The 22762-nt window shown below is 34.2% G+C and overlaps 1 protein-coding gene across 1 annotated transcript in view; it reads left to right on the top strand.

The window, feature by feature from the left end:
* The window catches only part of ankhb (ANKH inorganic pyrophosphate transport regulator b), a 31360-nt gene extending 9368 nt beyond the window's left edge, over positions 1-21992 (top strand). Inside the window, exons 3-12 of the mRNA XM_073849032.1 lie at positions 786-904; positions 8780-8863; positions 9186-9356; positions 9533-9667; positions 11841-11933; positions 13826-13921; positions 15566-15695; positions 18166-18289; positions 18406-18505; positions 20935-21992. Of these exons, the coding sequence (XP_073705133.1) occupies positions 786-904; positions 8780-8863; positions 9186-9356; positions 9533-9667; positions 11841-11933; positions 13826-13921; positions 15566-15695; positions 18166-18289; positions 18406-18505; positions 20935-21075 (1193 nt within the window). The 3' untranslated portion in view covers positions 21076-21992. The remainder of the gene's footprint in view (positions 1-785; positions 905-8779; positions 8864-9185; positions 9357-9532; positions 9668-11840; positions 11934-13825; positions 13922-15565; positions 15696-18165; positions 18290-18405; positions 18506-20934) is intronic.
* The last annotated feature ends 770 nt before the right edge of the window (positions 21993-22762 follow it).

Genomic DNA, 22762 nt, shown 5'->3' with positions numbered 1-22762 from the left:
CATTATATTATATTATATTATATTATATTATATTATATTATATTATATTATATTATATTATATATTATATTATATTAATTATATTATATTAGCAATTTATTCTCCAAACAGCTTGTTTTATGAAAGGTTGTGGGAATACTGGAGCCTATCCGAACATTATATTATATTATATTATATTATATTATATTATATTATATTATATTATATTATATTATATTATATTATATTATATTATATTATATTATATTTTTTTCATTCTCCAAACAGCTTGTTTTATGAAAGGTTGTGGGAAAGCTAGAGCATATCCTAACATTATATTATATTATATTATATTATATTATATTATATTATATTATATTATATTATATTATATTATATTATTATTTTCATTCTCCAAAACCCTTGTTTTATGTAGGAGTCGTGCCCTACATAGAGCCTATCACAGCATTGTGTTATATTATATTACATTGTATTATATTGTATTATATTATATTATATTATATTATATTATATTAATTGATTCTTCAAAAAGCTTGTTTTATGAAAGGTGGGAAAGGTGGAGTGTATCCCAGCATTAGATTACGTTACGTTACGTTGTGTTATGTTAGCAATTCATTCTCCAAACAGCTTGTTTTATGTAGAGTTGTGTGCTACATAGAGCCTATCCCAGCATTGAATTATATTATATTATTTATGCCGGTTTTGCCAGCAAAAGCCATAATGTTAAATGTATTATATTACCGATAACAATACATATTAATCTTGTTCTCACGTTTCTCTTCTAGCCTACACAAATCTTGGCTATTACATCATTAACAAACTGCATCATGTGGATGAGTCCGTGGGGAGTAAGACCCGGAAGGCGTTTCTCTATCTGGCTGCTTTTCCTTTACTTGACGCCATGGTGAGTGTCTCGTGACGTCTCCACCCTGGATATTTAGCTGTAATGCCGTAATGTGTTCTTGCTCTGACTGTCGGATTTGGCTCGCCTGCCTGGCACAGATGGTAGAGAGTATGTGTGTGTAAGTGTGCGTGGTAAGGACAGGCATCAGAACCTATTCAGATCTGGAAATCCAACAAGCTCCTTTGGATGAATAACAACCCACGCAAACATCCTGTGCCTCTCAATGGAGGTTAAACTGCAGCAGTGTTTTACGTCTCAAGAGAGCGTACCCAGTTAACAGGGGGTCCATGACCCCTAGGAGATTAAATGTGGCACTGCAGGGGGTTGCCAGTTATTGCTTTTTTGCCTTTTAATGAACAAATAGAAATATAACGGGATAGTTCACCCAAAAATGAAAAATCTGTCATTAATTACTCACTCTCATGTTGTTCCAAACCCGTAAGACCTTTGTTCATCTTCGTAACACAAATTAAGATATTTTTGATTGAAGCCGAGAGCTCTCTGACCCTGCATAGACAGCAACGGCAACTGACAAATTCAAGATAGTAAGGACATCGATAAAATAGTCCATGTTACGGAGGTCACGTGACCCATACACGCGATGGTTGAGAGATACTGATGCTCCGTCCAAACCCCCTTTCTTTTGCTATTTAAATAGTTTTATTATACTCGACAGTCAGTAATTTCTACTTGCAATAGTGTCAGTATTATGTACGGAAACAGAAAACAGGACTCTTCACCGTCCACAACCCCCTCGGGAAAGAAAAAGATGAAGCTAGCGAGCACCGAAGCTAATCTGACCGACGCCATTGCGGAGGCGCTATCGAAACAGCAAATATCGCTTGAAACTACGGTTCAGAAAGCTATACGAGTGGCCATGGAAGATGTTAAATCATCTCTGATAGAGCTCCGCCAAGACGTACAATCTCAAACGAACACGGTACGAGACTTGATATCAAAGGTTGACAAGATCCAGGGTGAGACGCGGCAGATGAAGAAAGATTTAAATATGTGCACAACAGAGCAGCAAAGCCTCACTTTAAAAATTGCGGAATTGGAGGACAGATCTCGCCGTAATAATGTGCGGCTGGTGGGGCTCCCGCAGAGCCGTGAAGGAGATGACCCAATAGGTTTTCTTCAAAAGATGCTCCCTACCTGGATACCAGCGCTGAAGAAGAAGGGACCGATCGAGATCGACAGAGCGCACAGAGTTTACGGCTCTGGTAAATCCCGCACTTTAATCTTTCGCGTGTTACGGTATCAGGACCGGCAAGCGATTCTGCAAGGAGCCAGAGAAGTGATGAAAACCGAACCGATTCGTGACCAAGAGCACCACCTGCGTTTCTTCGCCGACTATAGCGGGTTCACCTCCCGTAGACGACAGGCCTTCGGAAGTATTCAAAAGGAGTTGCATGCGCTGGGAATTCCAAACTTCCTTATATACCCTGCGATTCTTCGCGTTAGTTATGGTGGGAATCAACACTCATTCGATTCAGTTAAAAAAGCGGAGGAATTCTTAGTGGAAGCCCGCAATGGACACGCATCCGGTGCCAGACGTAAACTGGCTTTTTATGGTCCATCGCCGCCTGCAGAGTCTATGGAAGGGTAAAGAGTCCTTGAACGGGTTAGGAATAAGTGCCTCTGTTAGTAAAGTGAAGTGCAAACAATGTAACGATCTGTTTTAGAAGATTTGAGTCCTGAGATTTTTGTTCGTTTATTAATATTTATATACTTTTTATATATACATACATATATACTTTTTTTTTTCATTTGATTGTATTTTTTATATTTACTTTATTATAAGTATAATTGTTTAAACACATTGATTTAGTTATTAATTTGATGAGGCACTTGCCCTCTGTTAATTTATCTTGTAGCCTACATATATCTTGACTGTCATTATTGTTTACATTATGCATGCTGTTTTACTTCATATTTCATGTTCAGTAGAAGAGGGGGGTTGACGTTGACTTTCTGGTGAACGAAGGTGGATGTTGCCACGGGCCCTTATAATGTTAGGGGATTTTGCGGTCTCAGATAGGGGGTATTTGTTCATGTTATTTCTATGTATATTTTCTATTATTTTGCTTTTGTCACAGGTCAGGCAGATATATTTTGGTTGTGCAATACTTATTAAAATACGCACCATTTTTCCAATAGATTATGGATAAATTAAAAGTTATATCGCTTAATATCAGAGGACTTAATAGTCCTAACAAAAGAGCCAAACTTTTGATTTACTTGCGCAGGAAAATGGTTGATATCGCTTTAATTCAGGAAACCCATCTAAAGAGAGCAGATGTTCAGAGATTACAGAATAAATTTTTCAGAGTGGCGGCTTTCTCTACTGATAATACTAAAACTAAAGGTACTATTATTTTGATCTCTCGTAGATGTAACCTCAAGATTGATAGAGAGAGCCAAGATCAATCTGGTAGACTAGCTTATATTTGCACAAACATTAAAGGGAAGAAAATAGCATTTGTATCGATCTATGCCCCTACAATATTTGAGGCAAATTTTTTTCCACAAATTACTAACCACTTGATCTCGCTGATAGACTATTCTCTGATTATTGGGGGAGATATGAATGCGGTTATGGATCCTGTATTGGATAGATCTTCCTTGTGTAATCAAGTTCAGCTCAATTCTTCTGCTGCTCTTAATAATTTTGTAAAAGCGCTAAATTTGATCGATGTTTGGAGATCTGGAAACCCCCTGAGTAGAGATTATACATTTTTCTCGACACGGCATCTCTCATTTTCCAGAATAGATTACCTACTGTGCTCCAAGGAACTTTTGATTTCTTTTGATCAGACGATGATACTTCCAGCTATTCTTGCAGATCATAATCCTATAATGGCAGATTTCAATTGTAATTTGTTTGCCGAAAGATCCCAGCGGTGGCGTTTTAACATTTCTCTTTTACTGAATAACCAGTTCGATGCAGATTTTAAGGCCGGTCTGTCTGAATTTCTTTCATTTAATATTGGTTCTGTTAAAGACCCTATATTTGTGTGGGAAGCCACGAAAGGTTTTATCAAAGATTTTTCGATATCCTTTGCTACTAATTTAAAAAAGATGCAAAATCAAAGAATCGACTATTTAGAAAAAGAATGTCAATCTCTGGAATGTTCGTTAAAATCTTCATTTTCCAATTCGTTATTTAAGACGCTTCAAATCCTTAAGGCAGAAATGAATGATCTCTTGAGAAGGAAAGCAGAATTTGTACTTCACAGAACCAGACAGAACTATTATTTTAGCGGTGCTAGACCTAGCAAACTTTTAGCCCTTAGACTGAAGCAAAGTCAAGCGAAAGCGTACATTGATATAATTAATCACCCATCTAAAGGATTGGTCAGGAATGGCAAAGAAATTAACTCTGCATTTTCTGATTTCTTTTCTAAACTTTATATATCCGAACTTAATCCCTCAAGTCCAAGCTGTACAACTTTCTTGCAGTCACTTACTTTACCTCGTCTTAGTTATGAAGAAGCGGATCAATTAGGACAGCCCGTTACCTTGGAGGAGCTTAAAGAGGCGTTACAGGGGGCTAAAAAAGGCAAGGCGCCAGGTTTAGACGGGATCCCTATTGAGTTATTTCTTAAATACTTCGATCTACTCGGTCCTGTCTTCCTGACGGCCATTCATGCGGCAGTAGAAGCTGGGGCCTTTCACCCACAGTTAAATACAGCACTTATATCGTTGATACCCAAAAAAGGGAAGGATCACTCAGAGTGTGCAAATTACAGACCCATTAGTTTGTTAAATACAGATATTAAAATGTATGCCAGAATTTTGGCCTTGCGATTGCAACGTTATATAAACAAATTAGTTCATCCAGATCAGACCGGCTTTATGCCAGGTAGATTGGCAGCTGATAACATTCGTAGATTACTGCATGTCATACACGAATCCCGAGCTTGTCCCACTCCAGCAGCAGTTCTTTCCTTGGATGCGGAGAAGGCATTCGACAGGCTGGAGTGGGACTTCCTCTGGTCTGTTTTAGATGCCTTTGGCCTTGGAACAAATTTTGTGAACATGATAAAGGTATTATATAAAAACCCAACGGCTTCTGTTATAACCAATGGGGTACACTCTCTACCTTTTCATTTAAAACGTGGCACCAGACAAGGGTGTCCGTTATCCCCCATGTTATTTGCACTGTCGCTCGAGCCACTAGCCCAGCTGATTAGACAGGAAAACATTTGTTCAATTTCAGTTAAGTCCTACAAACAACATATATCTCTCTATGCGGATGACATATTACTGTTTATCTCGGATCTACAAGCTTCATTTCCTCAGATACTGAAGGTATTTGGAAAGTTCAGCATGCTTTCTGGGTACAAAATCAATTGGGATAAATCCGCTTTGCTTCCACTTAATGGCATGGCTAAAAAAGTCAGATTACCATGTAATGTTCCCATACAAACTTCCATGAGCTACTTAGGCATTGTTGTTCAATCATCCCTGCAGGCTATTCCAGATGCCAACTATCTTCAAACTCTAACCAGGGTGGAGCAAGACCTCCAAAGATGGACCTCGATGCCCTTATCACTACATGCCAGAATAGCGAGTGTTAAAATGAATGTTTTGCCGCGAATCAATTTCCTTAGTTCTATGATTCCATTACCTGCTCCTAAAAAGTTTTGGCTCAAACTTGACTCTATGATTCGTAAATTTATCTGGAATGGGAAACAGCCTAGATTAAAATTTGAAACTCTGCAGCGGACAAAAGATAATGGGGGATTAGCTCTTCCGAACTTTGAATTATATCATAGGGCTTTTCAAATAAGATGTATCAATGTTTGGCTCGACCCGCACTCTAGGGTTTCTTGGAGAGAGATTGAAATGAGCTTAGCACATAAATATAGGTTACAAGATATACTGTTCTCTGGGCTAAACAACAAACAATGTATGCAAGCGTTTGGTCCTATCATTTCCAATACAATACTCAATTTTAAACTGATGGAAAAATGCATTCAACATTCCCATAATTGGCACACCTATACTCCTATTTGGTATAATAATGATATTCGTTCCGGTGGTGCACCTTTTTTTTTCAAGAGATTGGATGCAGAAAGGTATTTATACATTGAAGGATATTTCTGGTTCTAACGGCATGTTAAGTTTTCAAGAATTATGTGAGCGGTATGGATCTGAACCCTCCTCTCTGTTCTTATATTTGCGCCTAAGGTCGGCCATGAAGGCCTATGGGGTGCCCTGGGGGGAAAATCTACCCGTGCATCCAATTGTTGCCTGGTTTGATCTGTCTTCTTCTAGCCATTTCACCTCATGGATGTACAGAAAGGCCTTAGTGGCTACAGCAAAACGCTTAGCTATACAGCGCATTTGGGAAAGAGACTGTCAACAAGAGGAAGGTGTTACGGACTGGGAAAGAGTATGGTTGAACTTTTTTTCTTCATCTAAAAATCCCAATCACCAACTGATTCATTACAATTTTTGTCACAGAACTTATTGGACCCCACTTAAAAGACATCGTATCGATTCCTCCTTTAGTCCCCTCTGTGATAAATGTTCAGACCAGCAACTTGGATCCTTTTTTCATGTGATGTGGGAATGTGAAAAAGTTAAAAAATTTTGGAACGAGGTGTGTACCATCTTATCAGAAATGATTGATTATCCTATACCGGTGAACCCGTTTATATTATTACTGTGTGACGATTCTCTTTTGAATTTCTCTAAGCTACAAAAAACTGTTTGGCTGGCCGGCTTAACTTCTGCAAAAAAACTGTTAGCGCAACACTGGCTTCCACCACATAGCCTGGATATGTATAAATGGTTGATACAACTTCAGGACATTATAATGCTTGAAATATCCACAGCTCGGGTGAACCTGGCACAAATGTCTACATTAAAGATCTGGACTATAGCGGCTGAGAAGATCTCCAAGTACATTGCAAAAAACATTGATCAGGGCTCAGTATGAATGTTTTTTATTTGTATTTTTTGCATTTGTAATGCTGGATTTTGTTTCATGATTCCTGTGGCTTTGATTTGCTGTTAACTTTTCTATTCATTAAATACCCCATTTACAGAGACCGCAAGGGAAGGGTGGGTGGGTGGGTGGGGGGAAAGTTGAATTGATGTTTGATCCTGCTTTGTAAATTGTAAGTAAAATTATAATAAAAAAAAAAAAAAAAAAAAAAAAAAAAAAATAGTCCATGTTACAACAGCGGTTCAATCTTAATTTTATGAAGCTATGAGAATACTTTTTGTGTGCAAAGAAAACAAAAATAATGACTTTATTCAACAATTTCTTCTCTTCTGTGTCAGTCTTCAACACGCATTCACAAGAGTGTCACTACGCTTTCCTGACGTAGGAGCCGGCCTTCTGACTTTGAACGTCCATCTCTCTTAGTTAATTGTCTGTATATTCTGGTTTAAATAAGTAAGGCTGACCAAAAAATTGCAAGTCATCCTCTCTGTCAAAATCTTTAGAAATGTTTATGAAGACTGTTTTATGTACAGCGCGCTTTCGTCTTCTGCTTGTAAACAAGATGCAGCGTATCCAGGTTTTACATCAGCACGCTGGCTCCTGCGTCAGCAGCACCATCGTGCGTCATGGTTCTCTCGTAAACATGCGTCAAAGACTGACATAAAAGTCTCATTGCCTCATAACATTACGGTTGAACCACTGATGTCAAATGGACTATTTTAACTAATGAACTATCCCTTTAAGAACCTAAAGTTCTGCAACTTTTTTCATAGTACAAAAGTCTTTTCTGATTTTTATTTCATATACAGTTGAATTCAAAAGTTTACATACACCTTGCAGAATCTGCAAAATGTTAATTATTTTACCAAAATAAGAGGGATTATACAAAATGCATGTTATGTTTTTATTTAGCACTGACCTGAATAAGATTTCACATAAAATACATTCACATATAGTCCACAAGAGAAACTAATAGTTGAATTTATTAAAATTACCCTGTTCAATAGTTTACATACACTTGATTCCTAATACTGTTTTGTTACCTGAATGATCCACAGCTGTGTTTTTTATTTATTTTTTTGTTTAGTGATAGTTGTTCATGAGTCCCTTGTTTGTCCTGAACAGTTAAACTGCCCGCTGTTGTTCAGAAAAATCCTTAAGGTTTCACAGATTCTTTGGTTTTCAGCATTTTTGTGTATTTGAACCCTTTCCAACAATTACTGTATGATTTTTAAGATCCATCTTTTCACACTGAGGACATCTGAGGGACAACTATTACAGAAGGTTCAAACGCTTCAGAAGGAAACACAGTTTATTAAAAGCCAAGGGTGTAAACTTTTTAACGGAATGAGAATGTGTACATTTTTCTCATTTTGTCTAAATCTCATATTTTTTCAATTAGTACTGCCTTTCAGAAGCTACAGAAAATATTTAAATGTTTCCCAGAAGACAAAATAAGTTACATTTACCAAGATCTTTAAATTCAAAAGGTTTTCACCCCCTGGCACTTAATGCAATGTTTTTCTTTCTGGAGGATCAGTGAGCATTTGAACCTTCTATAATAGTTGCATTTTTTTAAATCACAATATTGCTGTTTTTACTGAATTGTTGATCAAATTAAGGCATTGGAAAACCAAACCAAGACTTTTAAACAGTAATGTATACTGTAAGGTAAAACAATGAATCATTAACAGTGCTTCAATAGTTTTGCAAGGTTATCATCAATGTAGTATATGCTTTAATAACATACAATTTTACTATAGGACTAAAATACACCCACAATTTAATATAGTATGTAACAGGGAGTCCCTGCTCCATCTCTCTCTGTCCATTAAAGGTTGCAACATGCTTGGCATGGATTAGCATGTTGTGTTGTGTAGGTCACAGTTAATATTAGCTCCTATCTGTGGTTTCAGGCCTGGACTCATGCTGGAATCCTTCTGAAGCACAAGCACAGTTTCCTGGTGGGATGTGCATCTATTTCCGATGTTGTTGCACAGGTATGTGTTAAATTAATCAAATCAGTATTTCATTCCTTGATTTATAATGTCTTCTTGCATTCTTTTTACTGTATTGATAAGTGTTTATGTTTTCAAGAATGTGAATATGGTTATTGTATAAATGATAACTGAAGGCAAAAATAATGGGTTATGTGTCTGAGCTTATCATAGTCAGGGTGTAATTTGTTTTTATTAATGATGTATTTGAGTTTGAATTAATAATAGAGTCTGTGCATGCCGCAAGAACGGCTATATTTATCACTGTGGTTGTAATCAGGTTACACAGTTGTGCCCCTCTTTCTCTCTCTCTCTTTCTCTCTAGATTGTGTTTGTCTCTATTTTGCTCCATAGTCACCTGGAGTGTGTGGAGCCCATGTTGATCCCAATCCTCTCTCTGTATATGGGCGCCTTGGTACGCTTCTCTGTTGTTGGTTTGGGCTACTACAGGAACATTCATGACAACATCCCAGAGTCCAGTGGGCCTGAGGTTGGGGTACGTCCAGTGACTCTGTTTAAACCAGCTCAACCAAGTGGCATTTTACTATCTTTATTGACCTGCTGTGTTTAGTATCACAGCTACATTGGTCAGTTTATTGGTTATGCTCTGTCCTATAAAACCAGTGAGAATCCCAAACTGTGCTGTATACTGAAACTCATTCTGTGTAATAGGGTGATGCCACTATTAAAAAGATGCTAAGCTTTTGGTGGCCGTTGGCTCTTATCCTGGCTACGCAGAGGATTAGCAGACCCATCGTCAACCTGTTTGTGTCACGGGATCTGAAAGGAAGCACAGCTGCCACTGAGGTTAGTATTTAGATATCAAATTATAGTCACTATAATTATTTTCAGGCACTTAGGTACAGCGTATGTGTGAATATATAGCTAGTGCTTAAATTTAGCAATGAATTCACAGTAAAATTTAGCTTCTCTTGCTATGTAGGTATTATTGGTATTACTGGAGCAGTGCTATTAGATGAAAACAGAGCAGCACTTTAGTAAGAATTGTGACATTTTTGGTTGCTACTATAGAAATGGAAAATGCATATAGTGTTAATATTTAATTAGGCATCTAGTGAATAAAACCATTGTAAACTAAAACGAATAATAAAAAACTAATAATAATTAAAATAATGCTGAAATAAAATATAAATCAAAATCTAAACTATTATATATATATACACTGCTGCTCAAAAGCTTGGAATCAGTAAGGCTTGAAATAGTTTTTAAAGAAGTCTCTTATGCTCATCAAGGCTGCATTTATTTGATCAAAAATACAGAAAAAAAACATTAATATTGCAAAATGTTAATTACAATGTAAAATATTTTTTTTTATTTTAATATACTTTAAAATATAATTTATTCCTGTGATGCAAAGCTGAATTTTCATCAGCTGTTAGTCCAGTCTTAAGTGTCACACGATCCTTCAGAAATCATTCCAATATGCTGATTTATTATCAATGTTGGAAACAGTTGTGCTGCCAAATATTTTTTCAATCTTTTTTTTCAGGACTTTGATGAATATCAAGTTAAAAAGAACAGCATTTATTTAAAAATATAAATCTTTTCTAACAATGTAAATCTATGCTATCACTTTTAATTAATTTAACACATCCTTGGCGAATAAAAGTATTCATTGCTTTCAAAAAAAGGAAGAATAAAAGTTTACTGACACCAAATTTTTGAACAGTAAGTGTGTATTGTTAGAAAACCTTTCTATTTTAAATAAATGCTGTTCTTTTTAACCTTTTATTGATCAAATAATCTTGAAAAAAGTATCACAGGTTCCAAAAAACTAATAAGTTTTCAACATTGATAATAAATCAGCATATTAGCATGATTTCTGAAAGATAATGTGACACTGAAGACTGGAGTAATGATGCTGAAAATTTAGCTTTGTAGCACAGAAATAAATTACATTTTAAAATATATTCACATAGAAAATAGTTTTTTAAATTGAAATAATATTTTACAATATTACAGTTTTTCTGTATTTTTGATCAAATAAATTTAGCCTTGATGAGCATAAGAAATGTTATGAAAAACCATTAAAATCTTACTTTCCTAACTTCCTAATATATATATATATATAGAGAGAGAATATTAAATATAAAAATATAAATATTAGATGATGGTATTAGACTTAAACTTAGAAATTATTTGACTATTTGAAAAAAATAAATTTAAGTTAAAGTACTATAATTACAAAAAATATCACTGCAATTAAATAATTATAACTGATTAGAAATATAAAAAATACTAAAAATTATAAAAAATGAAAAAGCACATATAATTAATAAAAATAAACAGGATTATAAATGAAAACAAAAATAAAAATGTAATTAAAAATCATCATAAATACTATACCCTAGTGAGAAATAAATATACTAAAATGTATTTGAAATATATTTATTTCATACTAAGTATACTACATAAATACATTTACATATTGATGTAGTGTTAATAAAAATACTACTTTTAGTATACTAACCTGGTATACTTAACGCCTGCTAAATGAAACAACTAATTTTGTCTATAATGCACTTTAATTGTGTGAAAGTATTGCTGAAGTCAAACTAAAGATGCTAAAATTAAACTATTGTAAGTATACTTCAGGTACACTTTAAATATCTTGCATTTAAAGGCCGATAACATTCAAAGATCATACAATCCTCATCAATAGTTGCATTAAAACGCATTTTAGGCTTAATATTAAAAAGTTTGCCTTGTGCACAAGTAGTACTCCAAATAAAGGTAAATTTAAAAGAAATTATGTCAGCAAGTCTTGAGCGATATTTTAGGGTAATATAAATAATACTAAAATAAGCTTTTAAACTACAGGTGTATACAATAACTATAATGATAAAACAAGCTTTATTGTCGCTTTAGTTACTCAGCTCCTCTACGATGGAAACATTCATTATAAACAGATGAAATGATGGGTGTTTAATGTTACCATCATCTCACCATTGTTTTCCAGGCTGTCGCAGTTCTCACGGCTACATATCCAGTGGGTCATATGCCGTATGGATGGCTCACTGAACTCAGAGCTGTTTACCCTGCATTTGACAAGGTAAATGTTGTTGTTTTACCTTAAACTAACACTTTTTTAATCCTTAATCATACAGTTGTCAGAATGCTTAATACTAATCATCCTCCGCCTATATACTTAGGTTAAAATGACAGCTTTCCGTCTTCTCCTCCCAGTATCCTACCTGAACTATCAGGAAAAGGAGTCAGTGTGGTTTTTCTTGCTTTTTTTATTTATATCACGCAGTCTAACTTTGTCTCATACCCTTAAGGGAGGACAAAATTAGTTTATATGTTCCACCTTTTCAGTGCGCTAATGCTGCAGTATGTCTATTATCTTGTTTTATTTCATGACAAAGCAATTATTTTTTGGGTAAACAGAGTGGGTTCTTGGAGACAGAGCTGCAGTCCCAGAGACTGTAATTAAAAAAGGCGCACAGTCGTGTGGTGTTATTTATGGATGTCATCCATAAGAAAAAGGATCAGCAGAATCCACAATTGGGAAGTCCTCAGGAAGCAAAGGGACATTCTTTGGCCACAGGTGTCTGGCCAACTGTAGTTAATACTTTTATGGATAAAGGTGATCTATACTACTGCTCAAAAGTTTGGGGTCTGTGATATTTTTTGAAAGAAGTTCACCAAATCTGCATTTATTTGATCAAAATACAGTAAAAAAAATATGGAAGCCCGTTTCCGCCACTGAATAAAAAATGTTATTGCGACTTTTTGATATCAACTCGCGATTGCGAGTTATACATTTATAAAGTTAGAATTGCGTGATATAAACATGCAATTCTGAGAAATGTAGTCAGAATTTTGAGATATAAACTTGCAGTCTTTCCTTTTTTTCTCTCAGAATTGCGTGATATAAACTCACAATTGTGAGTTATAAAGTCAGAATTGCATGATATGAAATCATAATTCTGACTTTTTCTCAGAATGGTGTGATATAAACTCACAATTGCAAGTAATGAAGTCAGAATTGCGAGATGAAAGTAATTCTTACTTTTTTTTCTCACAAATGCGAGTTTGTATCTCCCAATTCTGACTTTCTTTCTCGCAATTGTGAGTTTGTCTCACAATTCTGACTTTTTTTCTCGCAATTCTGACTTTCTCAGAATTGTGAGATATAAACTCACAATTGCAAGTTATAAAGTCCAATTTTGAGGGGAAAAAGACTGACTTAGAGTTTATATCTCACAATTCTGACTTATTTCTTTGGGAGATTATGTCAATTCTTTATAACTCGCAATTGTGAGTTTATATCATGCAATTCTGAGAATAAAAAGTCAGATTTGTGAGTTTATATCTTGGAGTTCTGAGAAAAAAAGTCAAATTTGTGAGTTTATATCTTGCAATTCTGACTTTATAATTTACAATTGCTGATTTGTTTCATGAGTTTATATCTCACAATTATGAGAAAAAAAAGTCCGAACTGTGAGATACTGTGAGAACTCAGAAATGGAAACAACAGAAACTGGCTTCCATAAAAGCAAACTAATATTGTGAAATATTATTGCAATTTTAAATAACTGTTTTCTATATTAATATATCTTAAAATGTAATTTATTCCTGTAATGGCAAAGCTGAATTTTTAGCAGTCATTACTCCAGTTTTCAGTGTCAGACAATCCTTTAGAAATCATTCTAATATACTGATTTGGTGCAAACAGTTTGGCTGCGTAATATTTTTGTGGAAACTATGAAACATTTTTTCAGGATTCTATGATGAACAGCGTTCATTTAAAATAGAAATGTTTGTAACATAATAAATGTCTTTTCTGTCACTTTTGATCAATTTAATTGTTGAATTAAAATGTGGACATTCTAAATACTCAAAAAAGCATTGTATATACTCTTGCATTGTATATTATCATGAAGAAGAAACAAACTGCTTTCTTGACATCTGCTGTTTATCTTTGTTCTTATTTTCCAGATTAACCCAAGCAACAAGTTGGCCAACAGTGGTACAGTTGTGACAAAATCCCACATCAAGCGCTTCACTTTTGTTTGTTTGGCTCTTTCTATAACAGTAAGTTCATCCACATTCTCTTCTGCGTCAGTCTAGCTTTAATAACACTTGTTTCATAGTTTGGTAATAGTGGTTACCGAAGGTCACTGAGTTTAAAGGTGCTGTGGGAGTTTATTGTGACCGTGGGCTGTAGTCATATTCTTTTTATATTCTGCTTAGCCAATCAGAAGGAGGAGATAGTCATATCAGACCATATATGGAAAGCAGGATGATAAAAGCTAAAAGATAAAGCTTGCTATACTACTTTTGGTTCGAAACTTAATTTGTGACCCTGCATGTAGACAGCAACACAGCTACCACGTTCAAGACCCAGAAAGGTAGTAAGGACATTGATAAAATAGTCCATGTGACTCAAATTGTTAAATAAAGTTGTTAATTTTTGTTTTCTTTGTAACTTCATAAATTTAAGATTGAATCACTGATGTCACATGGACTATTTTAACAATGTCCTTACTACCTTTCTGGGTCTTAATCTTGTCAGTTGAGTTGAACAAAGGTCTTACAGGTTTGGAACGACAGGAGGGTGAGTAATTAATGACAGAACGTTCATTTTCGAGTAAACCATCTCTTTAAATTTGGCAACAGCACTTTTAATTGTTGTGTTATCACTTTTGCTGCCTTTGGTCTACATGTAGAGTATTTAAACCCACACTATCCTAATCTGTACACATTATATTTCCTTATAATTCAGTTTTGAATTTTTCAATTTGTCTCCTACATTTCAAATGCAGTAAAGAAAAATCCATAGGCTCTTATTCAGCTTCTGCACATATAGTTGTAAAGCCATGAGTAGTGCATTAGGATAGCATGTCTTGTTATTGTGAGTGCTTTTAGAGTCAGGCTAAATGATTAATTGATGCTCTCTGCCTCTGTAACAGGGTCAGATCTTCCCTTCCTGACCTAGATTAAAGCCTTCTTAGTATTGCACTACAGCTAGCATTTTTGGGCCATAATTTCACCTCTCTGTCAGTGAAATGAAGGGAGAATCATGATTGTACGAGTCTGTCACTCATACAACAAGGCTTCTGTTTTATCTCTTATGTAATTGCTATATAGTTTTGCCCATATGTTCTCCTCTTCAATGAAATGTTGTATGAATGCACTGCTACGGATGAGTGCTGTGGTTTCTTTGATTTTAATTAATAAACTTTTGTAAATTTAAATATCATTGTTGGTGGGTTTGTGTTAGTGATGTTAAGAGGTTCTTGTGCCAACATGTCTGCTCATGCGTATCTGTGCACACACTTACCATTCCAGTGCTGTTAGCCACATTTCAAAGGCTTTTCTCCACCCAGACACTGTGGATATAAACAGTTATGAGTGTAAATGATAGTGTTTTGATAGCTGTGTGAACAGGGTAAGTATAATATACTTGCTTTTATGTGTGCTCAATCTAAAATCAACATTCATACTATGATATTACATTCCCCTAGATAACCAGAAAAACCAGAGTGGTGTTTCACGGGAAATAACCAGAATAACCTATTTTTTGTTTACCCTGTTTCTTGTTAACTGCATTGTAGGATTATAAGTGATTATTTTATTTTATTTTACATTGACATTCTCCTAATTTGAGATCTCATTTACTTCCGTATGTTTTGTCTGGATAGCTCCATTCAGGTAGTGTGTTTTTTTTCTGTGCAGCTCTGTTTTGTGGTGTTCTGGGCGCCACACATTTCTGAGAAGATCCTGGTGGACATCATTGGAGTAGATCATGCCTTTGCTGAGCTGTGTGTCGCCCCATTACGGATTTTCTCTTTCTTTCCCATTCCAGGTATTGCACTTCAAGACAATTTTCATTAAAACATAACATTATGTGAGGGGGAAGTACATACACTACCAGTCAAAAGGTGGAAGTTGGTTTTCAAAGAAGTCTGTTCTGCTCACCAAGCCTGCATTTATTTGATCCAAAATACAGTAAAATCAGTAATATTGTAATAGTGAAATATTTTTACTGTTTAAAGTAACTGCTTTCTATTTGAGTATTTTTTAAAATGTAATTTATTCCTGTAATCAAAGCAGTGTTGTTTTTGACAACCATCTTAGATTTAGTCTTAGTCTTAGTCTTTTGGACTAAAATGCTTATTAGTTTTAGTCAAATTTTAGTCACTTCTATATGTGATAGTTTTAGTCAAATTTTAGTCGACGAAAAGTCAAAAAGGTTTTAGTCTAGTTTTAGTCGACGAAAAGTCAAAAAGGTTTTAGTCTAGTTTTAGTCAAAAAAGGGGAAAAAGTAGTCTTTTAACAAATTAATGTAGGTCAGTAAGTATTTTGCTGTTGGGTAGTGTCACTTATAAGTTCTGAAAATAGCAGACCTATAGTTCAACACAATGTGAGCTTCCGGATCGACTATTTTCACCAATAATTACAATAATGAAGGAATGTTTTAAAACATAAAAGACAAACAAGGATGGAATGCTAAAACGGCTTGCCATACTAGTATAGCAAAGAGTATTTAATGCTAAAACGGCTTGCCATAGCGGCAGATACGTTTTAGGTTTTGATTGGCATGCACAATAAGCAGAAATGTCATGCATTTTAAACGTCTGACGGACCATCCACTAACATTTTCGTCTATTCTCGTCTCGTCAACGAAAACTCGCACACGTCTCGTCATGTTTTAGTCATCAACGAGCCATTTTTATCTCGTCATCGTCTCGTTATCGTCATGAAAAAAAGTGGCGTCAACGAAATGATTTCGTCATCGTCATCGTTGACGAAAACAACACTGAATCAAAGCAAAATTTGTAGCATCATTACTCCAGTCTTTAGTGTCACACGATTCTTTAGAAAGCATTCTAATATAATAATATTTTTATTTTTATTATTATCAATATTTAAAAGAGTTAAGTACATTTTGTAGGGTTCTTTGATTAATAGAAAGATCCAAAGATAAGCATTTATCTGAAATAAAAAAAGCTTTATCATTATACATTATACATATCTATAATTACAATTACAATAATTACAAGTCAGTTATAATTATGCCATATATATATTTCTTTATATTTCATATAAATTAATACTCTCATTTAGCAAGAATGCTTTAAATTGATCAAAAGTGATGATAAAGACATTTATAAAATTACAAAACATTTTTATTTCAGATAAATGCTGTTCTAAACTTTCTATTCATCAAAGGAACCTGAAAAAAATCTGCTTATAAATTTGAATATTTTTGAGCAGCAAACCAGAAAATTAGAATGATTTTTGAAGAATCATGTGACTGGAGTAATGATGCTAAAAATTCAAATTTGAAATCACAGGAATTAATTACATTTTAAAATATAGAAAACAAGTTATTTTATAATACTAAAAATATATCAGAGCTTTACTGTTTTGCTGTGCTTTGGAAAAAATAAATTCAGGCTTGGTGAGAAGAGAATTATCTAAAAAACATTAAAAATATTACTGTTCAAAAACTTTTGACTGGTAGTGTAGAAAGTAGTTTTAACCCATATGATTACTACACTATTAATAGTATCAGAAAGCATAATCAAAATAGCAAAAATAGTTAATAAAGATGTAAGACACAGGACATACACTATTGTTTAAAAGGTTTAGGGTTGTTTTTTATTTTTGTTCACCAAAAATAGAGTAAAACAGCAATATTGTTAAATATTATTGCAATTTAAAACAAATGTTTTATTATAATATTTATTTTACAAAATAATATATTATAAATAATATCAGCATCATTATTCCAGTTTTCAGTGTCACATGATCTATCAGAAATCAATATAATATGCCAATTTGCTCCTCGAGTCATTTCTTTTTATTATCAATGTTGAAAAAAAGTTATGCTGCTTAATATTTTTATGGACATTTTGATTGATCAAATTAATGTGTCCTTGTGTGTCTTTGGTGAATAAAAGTATTAATTCCTTTAAAAGAAAATCTTACTGACCCCAAACGTTTGAACAGTAGTGTATACTGAACTTAATTTATTAAGTTAATGTCCCATGTGGACATTTACAGACCTTTCTGCAAAGTTCTGCATCTGCACATTCTCTGGGGGCTTCTCATGACAAACAAAACGTGAGATTCAGAGTCTGAGGTGAAGTGCATTATCAAATGGACAGATGGTCTTAGGATGACCGGTTGCTCTTTGAAAATGCCTTTTGAAAAGGCAAAGGTCAAGAGTGGTCATGCTTCAGTTATGATTGCTCCAGGCTTACAGAAAGGACCACAATGAGAGCTCAAACTACCATTGAATTCACATGAACTGTTGTTTTTATCATCAGTGACGATTCGTGCTCACCTGACTGGTTGGCTCATGACCCTGAAGAAGACCTTCGTCCTGGCGCCCAGCTCTGTCCTCCGCATCATTGTCCTCATTACCAGTCTCATAGTGCTGCCTTACATGGGGTAAGTGTGCTGTGATTGACTGTTCTCAGAACAGTTGTTGTTCTTCAGTGTATCAAATTGTGTAATAAAATCAGTTGAACTGTACATGAAAGCTTTTTATGCTTCAATTTGTGCAGCGTACATGGAGCCACACTTGGTGTTGGATCCCTGCTGGCTGGTTTCCTCGGGGAGTCTACTATGGTAGCAATCGCAGCATGCTATGTCTACCGAAAACAGGTACAATAACACAGAAGAGGTTTTTTCTAATGGTAAAACTGCTTTCTATTTGATAGATCAAGCACCTTTTAACAATATACCAGTGCACTGCTGTGGCAAATCCACAGATGTGAATCTACAAACATGTTCATTTCAGTAGTGTATTGTATATATGAAGCACACACACATACAGGAGATGGAGGGTAGTTATTTCAATAACTATAAGGTCTTGAGTCAAAAGTCCACTTGTAAAATGGTGTTTATTTGTGCAGTGGTTTTGTACACTGGTTTCAAAGTTCAATATTTCAGTCTTCCAAACTAACTTTTTTTTTCTACAGCTGTTGAGTGAACAGGTAAACACAATAAAACACACTGACATGTAAGACAAGGGTCAGCTATATCATGAAAGTAGATTTTTATTAACCAAAATGCTGAACTGTGTCCTCAGAACAATTTTTTTTTTCATATACACTGCTGTTCAAACATTTTGGATCAATAAGATTTTTAATGTTTTTTAAGAAGTCTCTCCTGCTAATCAAAGTTCTATTTATTCGATCAAAAATACAGAAAAAAGTGATATGAAAATATTATTGCAATTTAAAATAGTTTTCAGTTTTAATGTACTATAAAATATAATTTATTTCTGTAATGCAAAGCTGAATTTTCGTCAGCCATTACTCCAGTCCAGTTTACTGTAGAGAAATTGTTCTAATATGATGATTAATTATCAATGTTAGAAACAGTTTTGCTGCTTAACATTTTTGGAACCTGTGATACTTTTTTTCAGGATTCTTTGATGAATAAAAAGTTAAAAAGAACAGCATTATTCAAAACAGAAATCTATTCTAACAATATAAGTCTTTATTACTTTTATCAATTTCACACATCCTTGCTAAATAAAAGTATTATTTTCTTTCAAAGAAAAAAGACAAGAAAAAGTTTCTGACCTCAAACTTTGAACAGCAGTGTATATTGTTACAAAAGATTTATGTTTTAAATAAATGCTGTTCTTTTTAATGTTTTATTCATCAAAGAATCCTGAAAAAAGTATCACAGGTTCCAAAAAATAAAAATAAAAAAATAAGCAGCACAACTGTTTTATAATAAATTCCATAATAAATCAGCATATTAGAATGATTTCTGAAGGACCATGTGACTTTGCATCACAGGAATAAATAATATTTTAAAGTATATTAAAAATAAAAAAACACTGTTTTAAATTGCAATAAAAATTCACAATATTACTGTTTTTTTCTGTTTTTTAATCGAATAAATTCAGACTTGGTGAGCAGAAAAGACTTCTTTAAAAAAACATAAAAAATCTTACTGATCCCAAACTTGTGAATGGCGGTGTATGTTAGTTTAGGATAGCTTGTCTTTTTATTTATAGGGAGGCAGATATTCACATTTTTAATTGCTTTAATTTTATTCATTAAATAAAATAGCTGTCTGTTAAAGTTTCACATTTCTATACATTTTTCTATACTTTTATTTTTAAGAAATTAATACTTTTATTCAGCAAAGATGCATTAATTTGATCATATGTGACTGTAAAGACATTCATAATGTTACAGAATATTTTTTTTATTAAAGATTCTATTTAGCAACGAATCTTAAATGTTTTACATTTTCTACAGAATGGTTAAGCAGCACAGCTGTTTTCAACATTGATAATAAAAAATGTTTCTTGAGCACCAAATCAGCATGTGGACACTAAATAATTTGCCATCACATGAATACATTGAATTTTAAAATATATTGAAACAGAAACCTGTTATTTTAAATTAAAATAATATTCCACAATTAAATAAACGCAGCCCTGGTAAACTTTTAAACAACAGTGTTGTTCTTAGTTATTTTCACGAAATTTAACTGAAATCCCAATAAAAAAAATAAGATTTCCCAACAACTGATTCGTAAATGAAACTACAAACTCCACCACATATTTGACTGGAAAACTTTTGTAAATAATTATTATGTAAAATATCACAGCGCAGTATAACAAAATATGCAAGATTTGCTTTTATAAATGATTTAAAGGGGACATCAGATGCCCATTTTCCAAAAGTTGGTATGATTCTTTAGTGTCTTCATGAAATGTCTGCAACATACTTTGGTTAAAATTCTTTAATAGTCGTGTAAAACAACACCCTTTTTACCTTGTCCAAAACAGCTCTTTTCAGTGCATGTCTCTTTAAATGCTAATGAGCCACTGCTCACCCCACCCCTCTCTTCAATCATTTTTTTTTTTTTTTTGCATTTTCGGTGGTTCATTACCATGAAAAACTTAACTAATTCACAGTGTCCTGAGTGTCTCTACTGTTGAGAGAAAAAGCAGACTCTTGTGTTTACTTTTACATCCAAAACAAAACACCTGCATTGCATACGAGACATTACTGGCACTACAGCTGCTCAAAAAATGATTAGCATTTTTCTTTCTGCCCGCACAGAAGAAAAAGAAAGACTCCGATGAAGACATGACCATCGACGGGGAGGACTCTGCCCCCATGAACGAGGTCAGGGCCGGGGGCCGCATGGACGACATCGTGGAGTTAAGAGAAGAGGATGAGGAAGAGCTGGAGGAAGACTAAACGGTGGATTCTTGGCTGAGCAGGATCAGGGCCTTCTTGCTTTCTCGGGCAGCGTTCTTATTGCTTACTGTCCCCTGCTGCCGCCCGTTCCCTCCTGCTGAAGCGAGAGCCCAGCTCACCCTTTCAGTGTGCACACAGTTCAAATAACCACAGAGGGAGATTTAGATCACAGTCGTCTGCTGCAGCATATCTATGTTACAGTACACACGCAGACATACAAATGCGTACATGCGTCTTCCAGCTGTCGTCAGGAGACTTTATGTTCTGATGCAGGACAGTGAAGACAATGATTTGTACCAAAGCAATGTTGTGCATTAACTGCTATTTTTTCTGTATGCTGATCTTTAATGTGCTGCCGTCCTACACGTTTTGAACCTTCAAAGGAAAGACTATGCTAAATGCAGTTACATCATCCGCTTGGAATGTATTTTCCGTTTCTTCTTCTTCTTTTTTACTTCCAATATTTAACAGAAAGGACAGACTTGATAAGATTTTTGAGATCCAGAGGCGGTGACCTGTTACTGCACATGTATTTTGGCTTTTATCATTACAAGAAATGCCAACAGAGGATATAAATAAATATATATATATATATTACCGATTTTTGAGAATGAATTTGATGGACATCTTAGAAAACAAGTTTCAGAGTGACAAATGGTTGAAGTTTATGGGTCATCTAGAGGACCTATTTTTTTAAATATACATACCGTATGTTGTAGGTGTATAAATTATGATACATTTTGTATGGGTGATGTTGTGAACTCTGTATATTGTAGGAAAAGAAAGATCTGGACTGTGTGTTTTCATAATTACGTCTATTGAAGTATTTTGTTCGTTTTATCCTAATTTATTTTGGGCATTCATTTTGTATCTCAGGATGTTCGTGATGGAATATATTAAAGTAATTTAAAGTCTGATTAATGATCCCTCCCCAATGAGCAGTTTTTCAAGTTTCTCTATGACAAAACAGTATACATATAGGTATGGATGTTTATTTCATTTAGATTATAGTGTAGTCTGGCTGAGCTTGTTCTGTATTTGAGATTTCCTGGACAATGCAAAGTCATGATAGAAACATTTATTACGGTTTCAGAAACAAAGTCTTCAGTCCTCTCATTAAAATGTGGTTTCAAGTGGTCTTTGGTGAGGTTGTCATGTTCTGTCTTCTATTAAAATGAAGGAAAGAGTGTGTTTGTCACTTTTACTGCAGTTAGTGAGACATCTGCTACACAGAAAATGGAAAATTACACTCTAGATGAAACTAAACTAGATCAAATGTGACCCTGGACCACAAAACCAGTCATAAGTAGCACAGGTATATTTGTAGCAATTATTTTTTTTTTTTGCCAAAAATCATTCGGATATTAAGTAAAGATCATGGTCCATTAAGATATTTTGTAAATTTCCTACTGTAAATATATCAAACCTTAATTTTTGATTAGTAATATGCATTGCTAAGAACTTCATTTGGACAACTTTAAAGGCAATTTTCTAAATATTTAAAACTTTATCTTTTTTTGCACACTCAGATTCCAGATTTTCAAATAGTTGTATCTCGGCCAAATCTTGTCTTATCCTAACAAACCATACATCAATGGAAAGCTTATTTATTCATCTTTTTTCAAAAAATGTATGATGGTTTTGTGGTCCTGGGTCACAAATGTGAGCAAATACATTGATTTCATAG

Source organism: Garra rufa, chromosome 10 (genome assembly GCF_049309525.1).
Source record: "Garra rufa chromosome 10, GarRuf1.0, whole genome shotgun sequence".
Taxonomy (NCBI): Eukaryota; Metazoa; Chordata; class Actinopteri; order Cypriniformes; family Cyprinidae; genus Garra; species Garra rufa.
This window is presented reverse-complemented; position numbering and strand designations above follow the sequence as displayed.